Here is a 17,850-nt window from a genome sequence, read left to right as displayed (position 1 = left end):
TTCACACAATAATTGCCTGCAATGAATATTGTTTTTGCAAGTAAAGCTTAAGAATCCAACTGTTTGTAGTCTACTGGCTTGATATGAGACTAATGTTTAGATCTCTCATTAGGTACAGTGAGGTTTCAGAAATTAATTTGCTTTTTTTAGCAGTCTCTTGATCAAACTAATTTGATTACAAAAACAACTTTATCAATGCTGGGCTGTCTAGACTCAGAACAGAACTTCCTAAATTAGCAACAAAGTCAGCAGCAAATCTTTGTTCTTACTACTTCCAAAACTTTGACATTAAAAAAGTAAAAAATTGCACAGACATTCTAATTGCTTTTCCTTGCATTCACTTTAACCTGCTTTAAGAAAAATGATTATTCTCTCCCTTGATTTTGGGTGATATGTAACAGAAAGGACACGTGCTTACAAGCTGCAATACCATGTCTGGTACAAACGCCTGCTGAGGTTTTTTCCTAGTGAGGTTTGTTTTTATTAATTGGATCAAATAAGATGATGTCACCGAAGAAATCCAGAGTTAATGATCTGTCAAATCCCTTTGAAATATCTATCAATTATTTCTGAGGGTTTGCTGCCTCTTTGTGGTATTTCTTGTGTAAAAATGGAATTCTGTATTGATCAAAGCTTTTTTGGGGATTGTGCAAAAGACAGTTTAATGCAATTTCCCTCAGTTCTACAGTGTGTGACTGGGAGTCTTTCTTCCTCCCTCTGCCACGTTCCTCTCCACACCATACAGTGTATAGTGCCAAAGGAGTAGCCAAATATTTTTTGAATGTCTGTAATATACTTTGTGATGATGAGGTGCTACTGCTTTATCAATCAGCTTTGAATAATGTGCTAAATGGTGAAGCCTCTTATCTTTTCCATTATCTGAGCGATGACAAGAGATCTCGTCATGCCTTTCAGTACATTCATTCTTGGACAACATCTTTACCATGATTGATAAAATAGTGGTGAGTCTACTCTGTTTATATCACTCAGTATTTTGCTAATGATCCGAATGTACCCAGAAGCAGGCAGAATAGCGGTGGGGTCTTTCTCAGATGTAAAGGTACTTACACTAGAGGCAGAGACTCATGACAAGCCAACCATCTTGGTTCCTGCTAATGTGGGTTATTCTATGATTTCTCCCCCCGCTTTGATTAGTTACTTCATATAGTTACTTCATAACTATAACCACAGAAATCACAGAAACATAATCATAGAAATGTTATTTTGGGGAAATTATAATCTGATAGGGCTTTAGTAATTTATTTACATTGTTAATTGGTAGTAAGACTGTATAAGTTATGAACTACCTCATAAGTTCATGCCTGCCTACATTTGAATGGCACATATTCACTGGTTGTTATTTATAATTTTGGGGGTATTGAACTGATGGAGATTACTCATGTTGAAAAGCTGCTGGAAGGCCTGAACCAGGAATTAAATTATCATAGTGGCTTCATTTTGTTAACAGTCTCATTGAAAATATCTTGCTTGCAGGACAATCAAACTCATCAGTGTTCTGCTCTTCCACTTCAGTAGACAAAGTTTTAATCAGTGGCACACTTGATCTTACAGAATTCAAGGAAAATAATTTCCTGCATTTTTGAGATGAGCAAAAATTCATGTAATCTAGCTTTTAAAGTCCTGGCACTTTTTTTTTCTTTTTTTCTTTTTGAATAATCAGCTTTACTTCATTCAGTTGCCTATTTCACGTAACTTCAATTATCAGGATGACCCAATGCTTAGATGGGATTAGTTCATGGATGAAGAGCAAGCAACTGAATCTGAACTCAGGCAAGGCAAATAATAGACTGATGGTGAGATCAAAACATTTTGAAAAATGTACTGTTTCCTCTGAAGTTGTATATTTGCAATTGGTCTTTGCATTTAGATGGCCTTAGAGAACCTTGTTACTCATTTCTGATGGTCTCACATAGCAGCAGTTACAAAAACTCCCTAAATTCTCTACTGTCCTCTTTTTCTTGGAGCTGCCATCCTATCTTGGCAGTCAGTCATCTAGCTTCAATTATCTTTTTACCTTTTGGATAAAGCACAACAGCATATGCAAACTTATCAAAATGAGTTATATTCCAGGTCTTGGTTTTTTTCTTCAAGACTCTTAACAGCCTGGACTTGGCTCTGGGATGAAGACCATAAGTGCCAAAGCCAGTGCCAGTTATTCCTTTGGTGTAACTGAACTTTCTGAAATAAGAGTAAAACTTGTCTGTGCAGTAAGCATGCAGTAACCATAAGTACAAGATTGTATAACAAATTTCAGGAGTAACTAATGATCATCTAGAACCTTGCTACCGTCTGCTTTAATTGCAAGGACCATTTCTTTGACCATTTCTTTCTCTCAGACAGCAAAGACTCTAACAGAATACTGCTGCCTTTTTGATGAGAGGAAGAATGAGCAGATACTAGTTTAGTGTACTGTTTGAAAGTATTCAGATATTACAGTGATACATACCATCATGAGAAATATATTGGACGTAACAGAACTTTTGAAAAGCTGGCGCTGATAAAAACCACCACCATTCAGCGGATGGAAAGTATCCATTTTCTGTATTTTGATCAATGACATTCAGTTTTCTGAATGCAATTTTCTTTCAGCAGAACCTTGTACTTTTTGAATGGTGGTGTGTAATTGAAGTTTGGGAGTGGTATTCTGTGGTACTTTAGAAAAGCTGTATTTTGACTAATCTTGATGTTATGCTAATATTGGAAAATCTGCTCATGTAGTTCTTGTGGTTGAGGCTGATGAATCCAGTGGGCAGAAGCTGTTCTGGAAACTCCAGGTCTCAGGTAGCTTGGAACTGGGCTGTCTAGCCACATGAAGGTGAAAAAAAGCCATCTGGATTTTAGCTAGAATACAGTGAGAAGTCAACAAAAAAAAGCAGAACACTGAAATGACGTTTTAAAGGTGACTGCAGTTGCTGTGTTCTCATCCACCAGTGGTTTCATTCTCAGTTATGTCTAATCTTACATTTTTGTATTAGAGACATGAGTTATCTTGAAAGTTAAATAGAAACCTAAACACTCTGGAATCTCCACTTATTTCTGCTGTAAGTAGGTTTTTGCTCCTCTGGGGCTAATTGCTTTTATAAACATTGTCTAACAATGTTGCTTGACTTTTCCAAGGGTCTGGTACTTAAACTGTTGATCTCCTCAAATATTAAAAGGATGTAATACCTATCTCCAGAGGTGTTCATAAAGCAAAATGAAATAATTTGATGGAAGGTGCTAAGGAAGCTTTAAAGTATTAGCCTAATAGAAAACCTATCAGTGGACTTTTAAAGCCTTTCCTCTTCAATTTTTATGGACTCTCTTAATTGACTTTAAAAGGCTTTTATGCACTTATGAATAGGCTAAGTAGAAATAGTCTTTTTTTTCACCTGCAAATAAGATACAGGGACAGCTTCTAATTTTATTTCAGAATATCAGATATTACAGGCTTTTGCCCTGTGAGAAGGGATTTTCAACTAATGAAGTCTAGTAAAGTCAGGAATAAAAAAAGTTACATGTGTCTGCTAATGCTGAAAACTTGAAAAAAAAAAAAAAAAGGTGACAACGGTGAATAAAAGAATAGTTCCCATAGAACATTTTGAGGTATTTATGATCGCAAGCTTTAAAAATAGTGGGGGCCACAGCACTCAGTTTAGATGCTACACTGATTATTGGAGGGACACTAAACTGCCTAAAAATGTACAGCCATGGATTATTACTTTGTTGTAGAATCTTAATTTAGAGGCTACATCTGAGCTGAATCCTGATCCCCTTGGGACTGTTCTGATACAAATCTGTCTGCTTACATGCAACATAGAAGTTGAAGATGAATGTCTTTTCCATCTCAAATCCTCCATATGCTTCTCAAACCAAAGGCCTCTAGAAGCCTTGCTTTTCAGGGAATTTCTCAAGAGATCAATCTGCGTAAAGAAAATGAGAGATGCATTCATGATGCTCTGGCTTTTGCCTGCAACAATGAGGTGTGTTTACTCTTTGAGAGGTCTCTCCCAAAACTTGGCACTTGGTGATACCAGATCTATTATTGGCTACAACAGCAGTCCCTGGCCTTAGTCTTGTCTCTGCACCACCCTCAGGGGAATGAGGATGTGCTGTCCGCGAGAATACAGGACCAGTCTCAATTTGAAAGCTTCACCCTGATTCACCTTATTCCCATACCAGACAGGCTTTGCAGGTAAAAAACCTCAACACCACCTCCTCCCTGTTCCCCCCCCCCCCCCCCAAAAAAAAAAACCAACCACAAACCAGTTCCTAGTTCATTTAATAGACTTTGAAAGTCTTTAAGCTGAAATCATGGAAGCAAAGAGCAAACCAAATTAAATTCTAGACTGTATTTAACAAGATGCCTTTCTAGCTGCTTTGCTATCCTTTACCTAGTATTGAGGCAAATCCTAACTGCAGTATTATGCTGTGTGTGTCTCTGAAGAGATTTGAGTAATTTTTTTTCTGTTCCACCTGCACCAGGCCTCTTTCTTTCAGCACAGATGGAGTATTAATGGTTATCCTGAGGTTACTTTTGATATTCCAACATTTCCTGGATTTTCCTGTTTTTTCCACCCCTCACCAATCTATTTGCTCCAAGTTCCTTACAAGAGTTTATTTTATTTTATCTCCACTTTACTCCTTCCTGCCCCCAGGACTGAATACACTGTAGCATCTTTTCTATGGAGCTGTTGGCACACTGGGATGGGGTATTAGACAATGGTTGTCTGTGGATTTTACTATGTTTGGTTACACACTTCTAGTAATAGAAGCAACATCCAAAGTTTTTTTGTTTCATCACCAACATCACAGCAACAATGATGTTAGTGTGCTAAATCATGTGATAGACAAATAGATTATTAGCCATTTCAGTAATGGCTGGTTGACTGAAAACATCTACAAATGGTCTGGAGAGGCAATACATAATGCTGTAAATAAGTTTTCAGATCTTGTTTTGCTGCCAGCAGAAGTGTGCTCTGCAGAGGCTTTGAGTAGGTTCTGAGTAGTTCACAGCTATAAGAAAAGACTACAGCTGGATCTCCATTAGTAACTGATCACTGTGCAGTTAAGCTTAACCTCCTACCAGTGATGGGTCCCCCAGGGGCAACTCTCTGAACTTCAAACGAAGAGATTTTGAGCTAGAGCAAATGGTTAACAGCAGGATGAGGAACAATGTTTGAAGGAAAAAGATAAGAAAACCCCCAAACATTTAAGAATCCGTAATCTGTCTTCAGACTTTTATAGAACATTGCATTGGAGGGGCAGATAGTATCTGTCACTAGAGGAGAAGAAGTAGGGTGAATGCCACCTACTGAAGCATATAAATACATCAGGTATTAGGAAAAAAAAAAAAAAAGAGGAACAGAAAAACAAAAAAGAAAAGAGAAGAGAAAGAAGAGTCCAAACTGTAGGATTTTCAGTTCAGAATGTAGGAACTTTGGTTCAAAGCATAGAATCTGATAGTGCAAACTTTACCTGAAGAGAACACATAGCTCAGAGGTCAGGCTGTGCTGGAGTACAGAGTCAGGATCGAATACACTAACACTTAATATGAAGATGAAACATGCAATGTTAAGTTGCTTGAAATTTTAGAAGTGAGATGTTTTGAACACTGACGCCTCAGAGAGAAGAGAAGAAAACAATTCAAGAAGGATGGTGAAGTAGAAAGGAATTTTATGCCTTAATTGTTGCTGTCTGAAAAGTTGAAATAAATTCTTAAACTACATGAAGTTTTGTGGGCCACTGATGAGCAGCCTTAACAGGCTGAAGTCTCTGAAGGAAAATACTGAAGCAATTAGAGAAACAAATCATTGTGGACATAGTGAACACCTTGCTTCTGATGTAGTTTCCATATTCTGTTGCTGGGAACCTTCCTGCTGTATTTTTACTTGGTTTAGGGCAGGATGAAAGGCTCTTTGACCTCGTATGGAACAGAGCTGCCTGTCACAGAGGCTCCTCTGGATGATGAATTCAGCTCTTCTTGGCAAGCCTTCATTCAGACACAGTCAACTCACATAAAAAAGCCGAGTTTCTACTACACTCAGGTGTGTTTCATGGCATTCCATGCTCATGCCACATTTGGAGACTGAAGAAAATAAGATTTCCTCAACAAATAGAATGGTCAAAGGATTCCATGGGTATTACTAAATGGTGGTTTTTTCCTTTAAATATCAGGTGAGGGGGAGTGAGGAGCTTCAGTGGGCCTTTGATCAGAGTTGTGGCAGAAAACTGTCTCTAGTCTTTTCCATTGATGGCTATGGGCTGTTACGACTGTGCTGGTTGCTGCCCAACAAACCACTGGCCTTCCCAGTTATGATTTGGAAGCAAAGCCAGTATTTATTTTAATGAAAAACATGTATTTTTATATGAAATAGAACAATTATTCTGAAAAAAACTACCACCTCCATTATTTGCTTTCCATTTATAGTTATCTGAGTTTTGTGAGATCAATGTCAGTTGATGAGGAAAACGTTCCCCTTGTCAGAGGACCGTGCTCGAGGTGCTGGGTATGCAGTTAGGGTAAGGAATACTCAAGGAACACGGGCAACGTAATCCAATCTATTTCCGCTAATTGCTCGGCGAACGCTTTAAAATCTTTATATTCAGTGTGACTTCACTGTGTCCGATGAACAATTTGACGACGGCTCGTGGGCCCTCAGTTTTACTTTTCCTTAGGACCGGGAGGGTTCCCTGCTGATCCGGGTCGCCTTTGCAGGGCGGCGTTGCCAGCAGGGCTGCGTCAGGAGCGGGCGGCTGGATGCACCGGCACGGGCGGCAGGGAAGTCACGTTGCCGGTGCCACTTCTGTGAGCGCTGACACGCTTCACCAAAAAAAAAAAAAAAATTATTCCGCTTTTCTCCCGCTCCTTGAAAACGGGGTGCTGAGGAAAATACCCCCCGAAAAGGAAAAAGGGAGGGAAATTGTACCTGACAAGACGGGGACCCGCTGACGACTCTGAGGCGAAGTTTCCCGCGGGCGGGCGGGAGGCGGCGCCCCGCCCCCTCCACCTCAGGCGCCCGCCGCGGGGCGGCCCGGCCCGGCCCGGGCTGCGGCGCCGGGGTCACGCCGGTGCCCGCACACCCCTCGCGGGCCTCGGGGCGCACGCTGGAAACCGAGCCCCAACTTTTCAGGCGCGGTGCGGCGCGGCGCGGCACGGCACGGCACGGCTCGGGGCGGGGCGGGGCGGGGCGGGGGAGGCCGGGCCGCGGCCGGGAGGGCGGGCCCGCCCGCGGCGGCGCTGCCCCGGCGCGGCGGGGGAGGACGCGCGTCGCCACTTGCCCGCTCCTTCCCCGCCGCGGTGCGGTCGCAGGTCCTGCAAGCGCCCCCTTGTTTCCTTGCGCAGGCTGCGCTGCCGAGCAGGGACGGGGGTGGGTGGGGATGGAGAGGTCGCCTGGCGCTGGTGATTCAGTGCCAGGCTCCGTACCACAGCCCGTCCCCGGCGGCGGCGGCGGCGGCGGCGGCGGCGGCGGCAGCGGAGTGAGCGCGCGCACGTGACGCCGGCTCCGGCTCCTCAGTGCCTCCACAAACAGACGCACGCAGACACACACACACACGCGCTACCCGCTCCTCCATCCAGCCTCGCTCGCGCCCGCACGCTCCCTCCCGCACGCACCGCGCAAGCCGCCGCCAGGGCGAAGCTGTCGGCACACTCCGCGGTGGCAGCACCGGCGGCGGCGGCAGCAGCAGCGATCGCGCAAGAGGCAAGAGTTTGCGAAGGCTGCTGCCTGCCTTCCCGAAGAGGTTTTGCGCCCGGAGGATGGCTGGCTGCGGGCTGTCAGAAGACGCTTGCTTCTCCTCCTTCTTTTACAACTACACCTCCTCCTGGGAGACCTCCTACAACCAGGTAAGAGGTGGCCGGTGCTGCGAGGCGCGCTCGCCGCCGCTGCGCCCGCCGGGCTCCTCAGGGGAGGCGAAGGTGGTGCCAGTGTGTGCAGGAAGGGTCTGGAAGTGTTTCTGTTCAGCGTCGGGGGGGCGGGGGGTGGTCAGCCGAGGAAAGAAATGAGAGAAAGGAGCCTTTCTCCGTGTGCCTTTCAGCCCCCTTCCCTCCGCCTCCGCCCCTCCGGTGAGGAAGAGGAGCGGGAGGAGGGCTGAGGAGCGGGAGCCCTAGTGCGCGGAGGGCTGCGCGTTACCCGGGAGCAACTCGGGGCACAAGAAGGCAACTCGAGCGAAGCGTCCCCGAGCCTCCCCCTCGGCTGCGCTGGCCGCCGTCCTCCGCGCATTGGGGGTCCCCGCTGAGGGCAGCCAGACGAGTTTGCCGGGGCGGGGGGAGGAGGCGTGCGAGTGACAGGCTCGGTGCGAGAGGGACACCCCCCCAACCCGTTCCCCTCTCCCTCAGAAATGGCTGCATATGCATTCAACCCCGTCGTTTCGGATCCTGCCTAGGTGGAAATAGTTCGGCTCAACCGTCCGTCTCTCCTGATTCACCCCCCCCCGCCTCCCCCCCCCCCCCCCCCCCCCCCCCCCCGTACTTAACTTTGATGACTGTGCAATGCAGAGCGCGCAGCCGGAGAACGCCGGCTCCTCCGGCCGCGTCGGTCTCTCCCGCCCGCGCCGTGGCTCGGGCCGCGGGGGGTGGGTGGGTGGCTGGCGAGGGAGCGTGGGGAGAAACCAGAAATCGCGCCTCAGAGGTAGAGAGCTATTCTGGGAGCCTCCAAAACGTCTTTAATTAAATAACTGTTGTAGTCTGCTGCCCCCGCTGCTTGTCTGGTGAAAGTCTACAGGCAACTGTCATTTATAAACTACATCGGTGTGTGTGTGCGTGTGCGTGCGTGCGTGCGTGTGGAAGGGGGTTTCTGGTGCTGGCGTGACGGGAAAAGTTGGGCAGCGGGGGGAAGCGGGCTTGCGGAGCAGGTGGAAGGCACCCCCGAGCTGTGGAGGCGGCGGTGCCCGCGCGGGGGCGGGAGAGCCGCCCGCGGCCCCTGAGGCGACGGGGGGCTCCGGGGGGGGGGGGGGGGGGGTGTCGCCTCCCTGCGGGGGGTAGAGCCCCGCTGAGCTCATGGAAAAACGCGCAGCCCACAGCCCCGGTTTCCAGGAAACTGAAATCCCCAAACTAGCGGTTGCCAGTCTAAGGTTACACCTCACGGCGAGGGATCGAGAAACCGCGCGCTCCTCCCTGCCTCCGGGAGTTAGTAACAGCGAGCGGCGAGGAGCGGGGCCCCTCCTCCGGCAGAGCAGCCTGCCGGCCGGCGGACTTCGAGGGCCGGGCCGTCGCGGTGGGGCCCCGGAGCCCTGACAACCGGCTCGTCCCTTGAGGCAGCCGAATAAATGCCGATCTCTGGTGTCCCGGGTGCGAGCGGACACTCGCCGGGCCCGTCTCGGAAGGCAGGTCGTGCTGGGTGAAGCTGCCTGCCCAGTTTGCCGCCCCAGTCAGGGGGAGAGCCTTCCTGGCAGGGAACGAGTCGGGCTCGCTGGCGCGGGGGACCGGGGGGGTTCGCGTGGGGAACGGGCACACACAGAGGCACGTATCGAACCCAGAGCCGCCGCGGAACCGCCGCTCCCGCGTGCGCCGGAGCCCCTCTGGCTCGATGAAGTCGTCAGGTGTCGCCGGTGGCCCCGCGCCTGGCGGGGCGGGAGGGCGGCAGGTGCGCGGGGGTGGCGGCCGCCGGCGGGTCCGTGGCGGCCGCCGCCCGCTCGCGGCTGACAGGGCCGGGGCAGGGAACCGCCTGAGAGCCGCCGCTCGGGGCGGGCTGCCCGAATTCACGGCCCTGGTCCTCGGCAGCACGGCGCGACCGGCTGCCCGGGGGTGGCTGCGGCGCAAGTTTGCTCAGTGCTTACCGCGAGCGGTGGCTTGGGGTGGCCGGTGCTGCTGAGCCCGGGCTGGTGTGTGTGTCTCCGCACGTACCGGGAGCACACGCCGGCGCCGGTGTGTTTATATGAGCAGGGAACGTACGTTATTATCCTGCTACGTACGGGTCCGCGCGGGTAACTGAGATTTAAGAAGGGCTTATGCCTGGTATAAAAGGCAGGCAGTCATACGAGGACTCCTTTGAAACCGTCAGAGGAGGAAAATGGTTAGGAACGCAGACAATAAAATCAGGTTTAAACCAGTTCCTTTATCTAAAGTTAGTTTCATTCTGTAGCGAAACAGTTCCGTGAAAGAATGGCATTGTGAAATGATAGGTTCCCTTACATTTCTTTTCAGGAGAACAAGCCCGTATCACAATGCAAGCAGGAGGAATTGCGGACAAATCCAGAGTTGATCTATTCTAAATACCAATGTTGAACTGTATCTAAGGGAAAACGGGGGAGATAATTCAGGATGCAGAAGGTCTATTTATAGAAGGACTATATAAACTGTAGGATATATACACAAAGTTGAATTAAATATGCGTGATTAGGAAAGGAGTTTAGCAGGAGAAGGTGTAATCATTATGTAGCATTACAACGGGAACAGATGAACTTGCAAGACTTTCCAGGGTGAAGACGAGAAGAATTTTTAAGATACATATTCTTTCTGGTGCTCAAGGCTCCTTTCTATTTTCATCTTTTGCGTATTACGTTAGCATTTACATCAGTCAAATTCACCAGCTGAGGACTAGCAGTAGATGTTAGTCTGAATATGAAATCAAAATGAATATGGGATTTTGCTGCAAATAGATTTTTCTTACAAGTTTTAACACTTAAAAAGGCAGAGTTGGCTTAAATTTGACAGTCAGCCATATTCATGTTTGTTTGTTTTTACCTGAATTGCATCCAAAAAAAAAAAAAAAAAGCTTGCAAACCATTTCTTCTTGCTAAATATAGCAATGTAGCTGAAATAGAATTTGTTTTGTATACTCTGTTTAAAACCAAACAGCAAACAGAAAAACTTTAAAACAAAGTGCTGAGATGAGAAGATGGGTTGACTACTGGAAAAATAGTTTTTTATTCCTAGATCAATATGATGCACTCTCAACATCTAGTACGAGGTAAAAGGATCCTTTGTATAATATCAATAGCGGTTCAGCCATAGCTTACTAAAAGAATCTTTTCCTGGCATCTCAAGACTTTAATGAGAGTATAAGTAATCAAAATAAGACTTAATAATTGAACCAGTCAGGTTAAAGAGAACAGTGTTTTCTTCTAGAAGCATAATGTACTATCTGACAGTTTTGAAGGCAGAGGTAGGACATTTGCTTTATCAGTCAGGAAGGTTGAGAGATGTGTTTCAACTTTTATATTTTTGATGCATTATTGCTGTTCATATTTAAGCACAAGATTATATGCGTGATTTGTTGGTAATTTTCTTGGAAGGAACTTTTTCCATTGCATATTAAATTCCAAAGTGCATCACAGAAAAGCTTGTATCAGAAAAAATATGTCTAGAAACTTTATGAAGTCTGTTTTGAATACATTTTGGAGACAGTCTTCCAGAAAATAAGGCTCTATAATAGTTACAAATAAGACTTTGCATTACTAAGGAGAACTCCAAAAAGATTGACTGTTCACCTGAAGTTTGCTGTCTTTTTTTACAGTTATTTTAGTACAGGGACTTAACCACTATGCTAAATTCTAGACTAGACAAACTTGTATACTTAAATCCTGAGAACTATGAATTGTGGTTGCATAAACTTACCTCCGTTGTCTTGCCAATGTGTGTAAACCTGAGGTGAAGGATTATCCAGCAGATTTCCTGTTGATTCATTCTGTGATCTGCATTTTTTAGACCATCAATAAACATTCTACTTTTAGTTCTTTATTTTGTGCATATGTATTCGCTGGAAACTTCCTGAGTGTATCTTCTGGCTTACTGAAATTCCCTTTACATCTGTTTCTTAATTAGTAGTCATGAGGAAGGAACAGCTATTTCTAAGTACTGCAAAGGGGGTATTCAGCCTTGCAAGAGCAGTAATATTATTGGGCATAACCTGTCCATGCTGAACTGGCAGCATTATTTGTATTAATTATTTTTCACTCTCCAGTCCAGAACTGGATACGTTGTTGTGTTACTAATCTGTATGGTTGGGAAGTACTTGAAAATAATTTGAAATGTAGTTTATGAATGCAATCCTATGACTAAGGCATAAATCTGGATACTTATTTTAATTCGACCTCAAGAAAATCCCTGCAGTATAGAAGTAAAATGAGATTATGTTGCCTGATTACTGTCGTTATTTCAGAGCTTTTTCCCTGCAACGCTCAGCTGAGGGCTTGTTACCTGGCACCATCTCTTTGTCCTGTGATTTCAAACATGTTAGTACTTTATTCAACATATTTTCACGGAATGTATTCTGTCGATATAAGTAACTCACTGAAAGATTAAGCTAAGAGCCAACTTTGTGGCTTGGCTCTTTGTCTTTACGTATGCAGGGACAGAAGTACCCCAATGCAGTCAGAGCTTTCTGCCAGTATTTTGGGGGTGCTGGACTGAATGTAGTATATTACTTTTATGCATTTTCTTCTTTTAACTAGAGTAAGTCCAATGGCCATTTCTATTTTCGTCCATAGCCTGTGAGACTTTATGACTTATTTTTGTTTCCATGGTTTCTGGATTTTTTTTTTTAATTATTTTTTTATTTGAATAGTAGAACTCAGAGTCTATGCAGGTTTGGAAATACGCTAGATGAGTGCGTGTTCATGTACTGCACATGTATAGCACATCTTAAGTATGTATGTGTATGAGGATGTTGAATGAGAGATACTATATCAATCTTCAGAAGATTGGGCAGTGCACTTTATGATTTTTGTAGACCTTTTTCTTTAATGGAAAAAGACTCAGCTGATAGTTGTACATTACTTGGCTGTGAAAACCAATGGAATAAAACTCATTCAACTTCAGTTTTATTTTAGCAGAGCCTGTAACTTCTCTGCAAATTAAAAGGACACTGTCAAAACTAAATTAGTTAAGAAGAAGCAGAAATCCTGGTTTAGTACTAACAGAAAAGACTTGGTAATTAAAAAAACCAGAAGTTAATCTTGGATTTGAAATTTTCCTGACTTTTCTATATCCAAGGGGTGTTGCATGCTGGTGGACAAAGATGAGAAAATGGAACACAGTAAAAATGAAAGTGAAACTGAAGAGGCCTGTTTTCTCGGCATCCCAGCAAAAGATAAACAATAGGATAATGAGGAAGATGTAGTTTAATAGAACAGGTAATGGACTTTTAAAAAAATCTTGTTAAACGTGATTTTCTTTCAGAGATTAATGCCTTAATTCATTCAACACAGTAACTTTGAAAAGGGTATTCTCATGGCAGTCTCATCTGGCAAAAAAAGCACAGTTTAAACTGGGTACAAACCATTTCCTCATGCCCCAGAGCAGAACAGCTAAATAGTGGTACAGTAGAGCACAATAACATGAGTTTAAAGCACATGCAGAAAATGGGCAAGATGTTATTTTCGTATCTTGGTTCAGAAGAAAAGCTCATGTGCAAATTGCAAGTTACAATCATGGCTGTGATGAACTAATGCGTTTTAGTGCTTTATACATAAGACGGGATTTTCAAAAATACAGTTGTGTTCAGGAGAAAATGTCAGTAGTTCTAGCAATGTGTTCTGTAGGAAGAGGGCAGGGAGTTCTTTGCTGGTCAAATGTTCATGTGGTCTAAGCAGAAATGTAAAAGTGCAGGGTTTGCATTGGAATGAGAATGGGGTCATCCACCCTTTGTACTCATCATCAGGGAAGCAGAACCTTCTTCCAGAGAGACCATAGGAAATCAATGAGTACACTTTGCTAGTGTAGAGATAAATGTGTACTGCAGAAGGGTATTAAATATAAAAGGGCAGCAGTAAAATGATTTACTACATGAAGCAGTGGAACTTTCTTTTGGTCACCTAAAAGGCAATTTTCAATTTTTGATAACATAATTGTATTTTTTAAATACTACAACTGAAAAAAGCTGGCAAATTAGCTATTTTACAGGGATTTGAGGCATATAATGTAAGCTAGGAGAGGCTTGTTTACAAATGGCAGCTTATTTACAAATAGATACATGTTTTTTAACATATTATCTGGCATTTATCATTTAGATTACAATCATCTGATCCGACTTACCAAAAGTTAATGGATTTTTTAATGTTTTTTCCTGAGGCAGTGTGGATGCTTGTTTGTCTCGCCGTGACCAGAAGGTATCACTGAGGGATACCAGCACAACGGATGCACATAGGAGAGAACCTGATGTACATTTAGGTGTTGAGGCTTAATGAAATGTGGAAGAGCAGGTGCACAGTCCTAATGTGTTGGTGGGTTTTTTATTTCCTCTGATGTGTCTCTTTGCTGTGTGAGCAAATCTCCTTGTACATTTAAAACCTATAGGACTGTAAAATTGCTAAAAAGGACGGAAACCCAATAATTCTACAATATTTTTTGTCTCAGACTCTGTGTTTTCTACAAGTGGCCACTGAGATTCCCCTTCTGCTAAGTAGCTGTGTGTTATTGTCTCTACTCTAAAGGTAAAACTAAGGTGAAGAGAGGTTAATAGCAGAGTGACTCTCACTCTGGATATGGCCCTTGTGAGACTGTGGTCCTAATTTTGGAAGGAGAAATTGGGCACTGTCAGTTCCATTTGAATTCAGTGGGACCTGAAATGACGAGAGGTGTGCCTACACTAGCACTTTTCTTCGGAGCAGGAGTGTGCTGCATTCATCCCAGATCTACTGTGCTTTGGTTAGTGTTATAGATTGGTCTTGTTGCAAATTAACGGAATTCCTTTTGGATAGAACTGAACTGGGAGATGTGTTCTAGAAGTACCCCTAGTGCATTTGAGCTACAAATTGACATTCAACTAATGAGATGAGACCAGAGCTAGGATGAAGTTAAATAATCAAACAGACCACACCCTGAAGTGCGTAGTGCGAAGCATATTGTATAGATGTCAGATCCTCAGCACCAGCTGTCTGGCTCTTCCAGTCTTACAGTTCCGTATTACTTGCTTGTGTAGACAGCCTCTGCACATACTGAGTTTACCTAGCAGAGAGCGCATGAAAGCCTATATTTGGCAAGCTCGTTGGAGACTCGTGGGTAGAACGGTCACCTGACATGCATCCTTGTGTCGCAATCATAAGACCATTATTCTTTCCCTCAAAAAGGGGTAGTTTGTGTTGGCATGAAGAGAAAAGGTTTGTTTGATCACTTGTAATACGACACATGAGTGAGTAAGAGGCACTGGTACTTTGGCTCACAAAAGCCCTCCACATTTTTAACCCATTTTATTATTTGCAAGAGCAATTTAGTTCCTAATGTTAACAATGAGTGATTATGATTCTGTACTTCCGTTTACAGCATAAATTAGCATTTTGTTTTCCATTACAGCTTTTGAATGAGGAATTATAATGTATAATTTGCTGCAAATAGATGTTATCATCTCTTTGGATGTGAACAACCATATAAACTTGAGCAAATGATAAAAATGGAATCAATTACTTCTCAAATGGAAATAGTTTACAAACCTTCACATACAAAATGGCAATAGTAGCTGGTTATTGTAACAAATAATTAGTTTTTTTTTTTTAAAAACAACATTTATTGAATCCATTGACAATTCAGTAATTGTTTATAGAACATTTAACCACCCCCCTCACAAAATACATGCCACATAATATATGCATTTTTTAAACTGCAGATTGCCATTGTAGTCCTTGTGTGAAGCTTTACTCATGTATATTCACCTGTACAAATGTTCCAGAAGGGGAGCACTGAGCCACAAATCACACTGATGATGATTAGAGAGCTTCACAGTGTTCTGGAATTAGTAGATCAAGATTGAAATTGTAGAGGAGAGAAGAATGAAGTGTATGTGTTGTAGGCTGTATCCAAAGCCTGCTGAAGGTGATGTGAAGTTTTCTGCCACTTCTGAACTTGGGATCTAGGTCCTGGTTATTAGCAGGATAAAGAAGAGGAAGAGACGTTATTATAGTTGCTTGAATGAGTGAATGCTGTAAGTCTCTATTGGAGGGGAAGGTAATATCTTGTACTTTAATGAGTCTACTAGTTCAAATTTCACAAAACAAGTCCTCACTGTCAGTTGCTATGATATGTTTCTGTATTATACAGAGTTATTCATGCTTGGAAAAATACTAGTCCACAGCCAAAATGAATGGGAGAAACAGTCCAGAATCCCACTCATTCTCTTCCCCTTGCAGAGACTTGCTTCATATGGCTAAAGAACATAATCCAAGCGTCATTTCCAACCCCTTCCTTTCAAGGAGGCTGTCTAAATTCTGATGATTTTCTACATACTGGTTTGCATGTATGTTTATTTCTGGTCCCCTAAAGCTCTGACCATAAAGCTACCACCTACATCACCTCCTGTCAACCTGAATTCAGCAGCCTTTTTCTCACAGTCTTCCCTGGTAACCCCATTGCATCCATCTATCCATTCTGTATGCAGTATAAGCTCCAGTTGAACATACTGTCTTGATTGCCCCCACCTTCTGTCTTATCCTTATTTAAAAATACAAATCAAAGTCCATACTTTGCCTCATTTAGTGCTTTGGATTTTAGACTTCTTGTTGTCCTCCTAAAGCCTTTGCATAATTTAGCTTTTCCGTTTACTGTTACCACCACCTTTTTCTGTTTATGATTGATGCTAGATTTGATGCGTGCTGGGTTGCTTTTCGTAACCAGCACTTTTTGCTATCCCCACACTTTCCCCTTTTACTTAATGAAGTCCTGAACCTGTTGAGGAAGATCATGTAAGCTTTCCTCTACCTGGTCTCTTGAAAGCCATTGTTGCCTCATTATTAAAAATGAATAAACTTATTTTGTGCTTGGAAAACTATGGAACAAGCTGACCAAAACCTAGTCATCATCCTGACTGCTGCATTTCACTGTATTCATCTGTTGCTTGTTTCTTTAGGTTGGTATCTGCTGCCATACTTTGATCAGTCTGTAGATCAGATAAACAATAGCTTTTTATTCTTCTAATAATTAAAAAAAGACTAATGATGTAATTTCTCATTTGCTTCACTCTAACAAACATTACAAGTGAGGTAATCAAGGAGGAAAAAAAAGAATGATAAAATGGGAATAGCATAACTTGCAATTCAGGATGCTGTATTCAGTCTTAGAGCTTTCCTTCGAGACGATAGAGCTGATTGCTTAGGATGGAGCTTTCTTGTAATTTTATTTTTGAGACAGCTGTTGGTTGTGAAAATGTACTTGTTTTCTCATTTTGACTAAAAGTCTGTTTGGCTTTTTTTTTTTTTTTTTTTAAACTTTCTGAACAAACTGTCTTGGACTGGGCCAGGAGGTGAATGTCATGATGCTGTGTATTTGCAGTGAGGCTTTTTGAAGCTTAGAATGGGTGTCTGTTGTGGTAATGATTCTTGAAGCTCTGCTGGAACTTGGTGTTATAAGTGTGTGCATGGCTTCATAAAACGTATCCACAGTCGTCATGGGGTCCCTGGACTGAGCAATTCACAATGTCAGAGGTATATTTGAATTGTAGAAACTCACTCCAACAAGATAACTCACTTCAACCATTTGTTTTCAGGTTTTTTTCTTGAGTCCAACAGCACATTGTGACTTGATGTATCTGCTAAACTTTGATTTTATTCATGAAGGTTCTTATTATATCTGTCTGCTACCCCTGTATGCTCATAGTTTGTTTAGGCCTTGATCCAGCAGACCACTTAATTGCTCAACTGTAAACGCTTGAAGTCAAGGGAACTGCTTACAGGTTTAAAATGAGTGTGTGGTATGTTGGACTGGCGCCATAGACAGCTCTATCTTAAGGACAGGGAACTTTGCTTCCTTCTTGTTTGTCGAGTACTTGCCATACTTTCAGTACATTAGAAGTATTGATGGTAATTACGGCAGTGGGAGCAAGAAAGCAATGAGGAGATCAAGGAAACCTGGTAATGTTTACAGTATTGTTCATTGGCAGTTCAGTCTCTTTTTTTGTTAAATGGATTTGCAAATAAAAGATG

At 43.4% G+C, this 17,850-nt stretch overlaps 1 protein-coding gene across 3 annotated transcripts in view; it reads left to right on the top strand.

Annotated features, from left to right (window-relative positions):
- The first annotated feature begins 7,204 nt into the window (after nt 1-7,204).
- The window catches only part of PPARGC1A (PPARG coactivator 1 alpha), a 377,144-nt gene continuing 366,498 nt past the window's right edge, over nt 7,205-17,850 (top strand). For 2 of the 3 annotated variants that reach the window (XM_030021142.2, XM_030021181.2), the window contains exon 1: nt 7,205-7,846. In XM_030021142.2, the coding sequence (XP_029877002.1) occupies nt 7,760-7,846 (87 nt within the window). In that variant the 5' untranslated portion in view covers nt 7,205-7,759. Of the gene's footprint in view, nt 7,847-9,563; nt 9,585-17,850 lie in introns of those variants that run through there. The other variant, XM_030021150.1, reaches the window with a different exon arrangement.

This window comes from Aquila chrysaetos, chromosome 1, assembly GCF_900496995.4.
Source record: "Aquila chrysaetos chrysaetos chromosome 1, bAquChr1.4, whole genome shotgun sequence".
In the NCBI taxonomy this organism is placed as follows: Eukaryota; Metazoa; Chordata; class Aves; order Accipitriformes; family Accipitridae; genus Aquila; species Aquila chrysaetos.
Note: the sequence above shows the minus strand (reverse complement) of the source record. Positions and strands in the feature narration are given on the sequence as shown.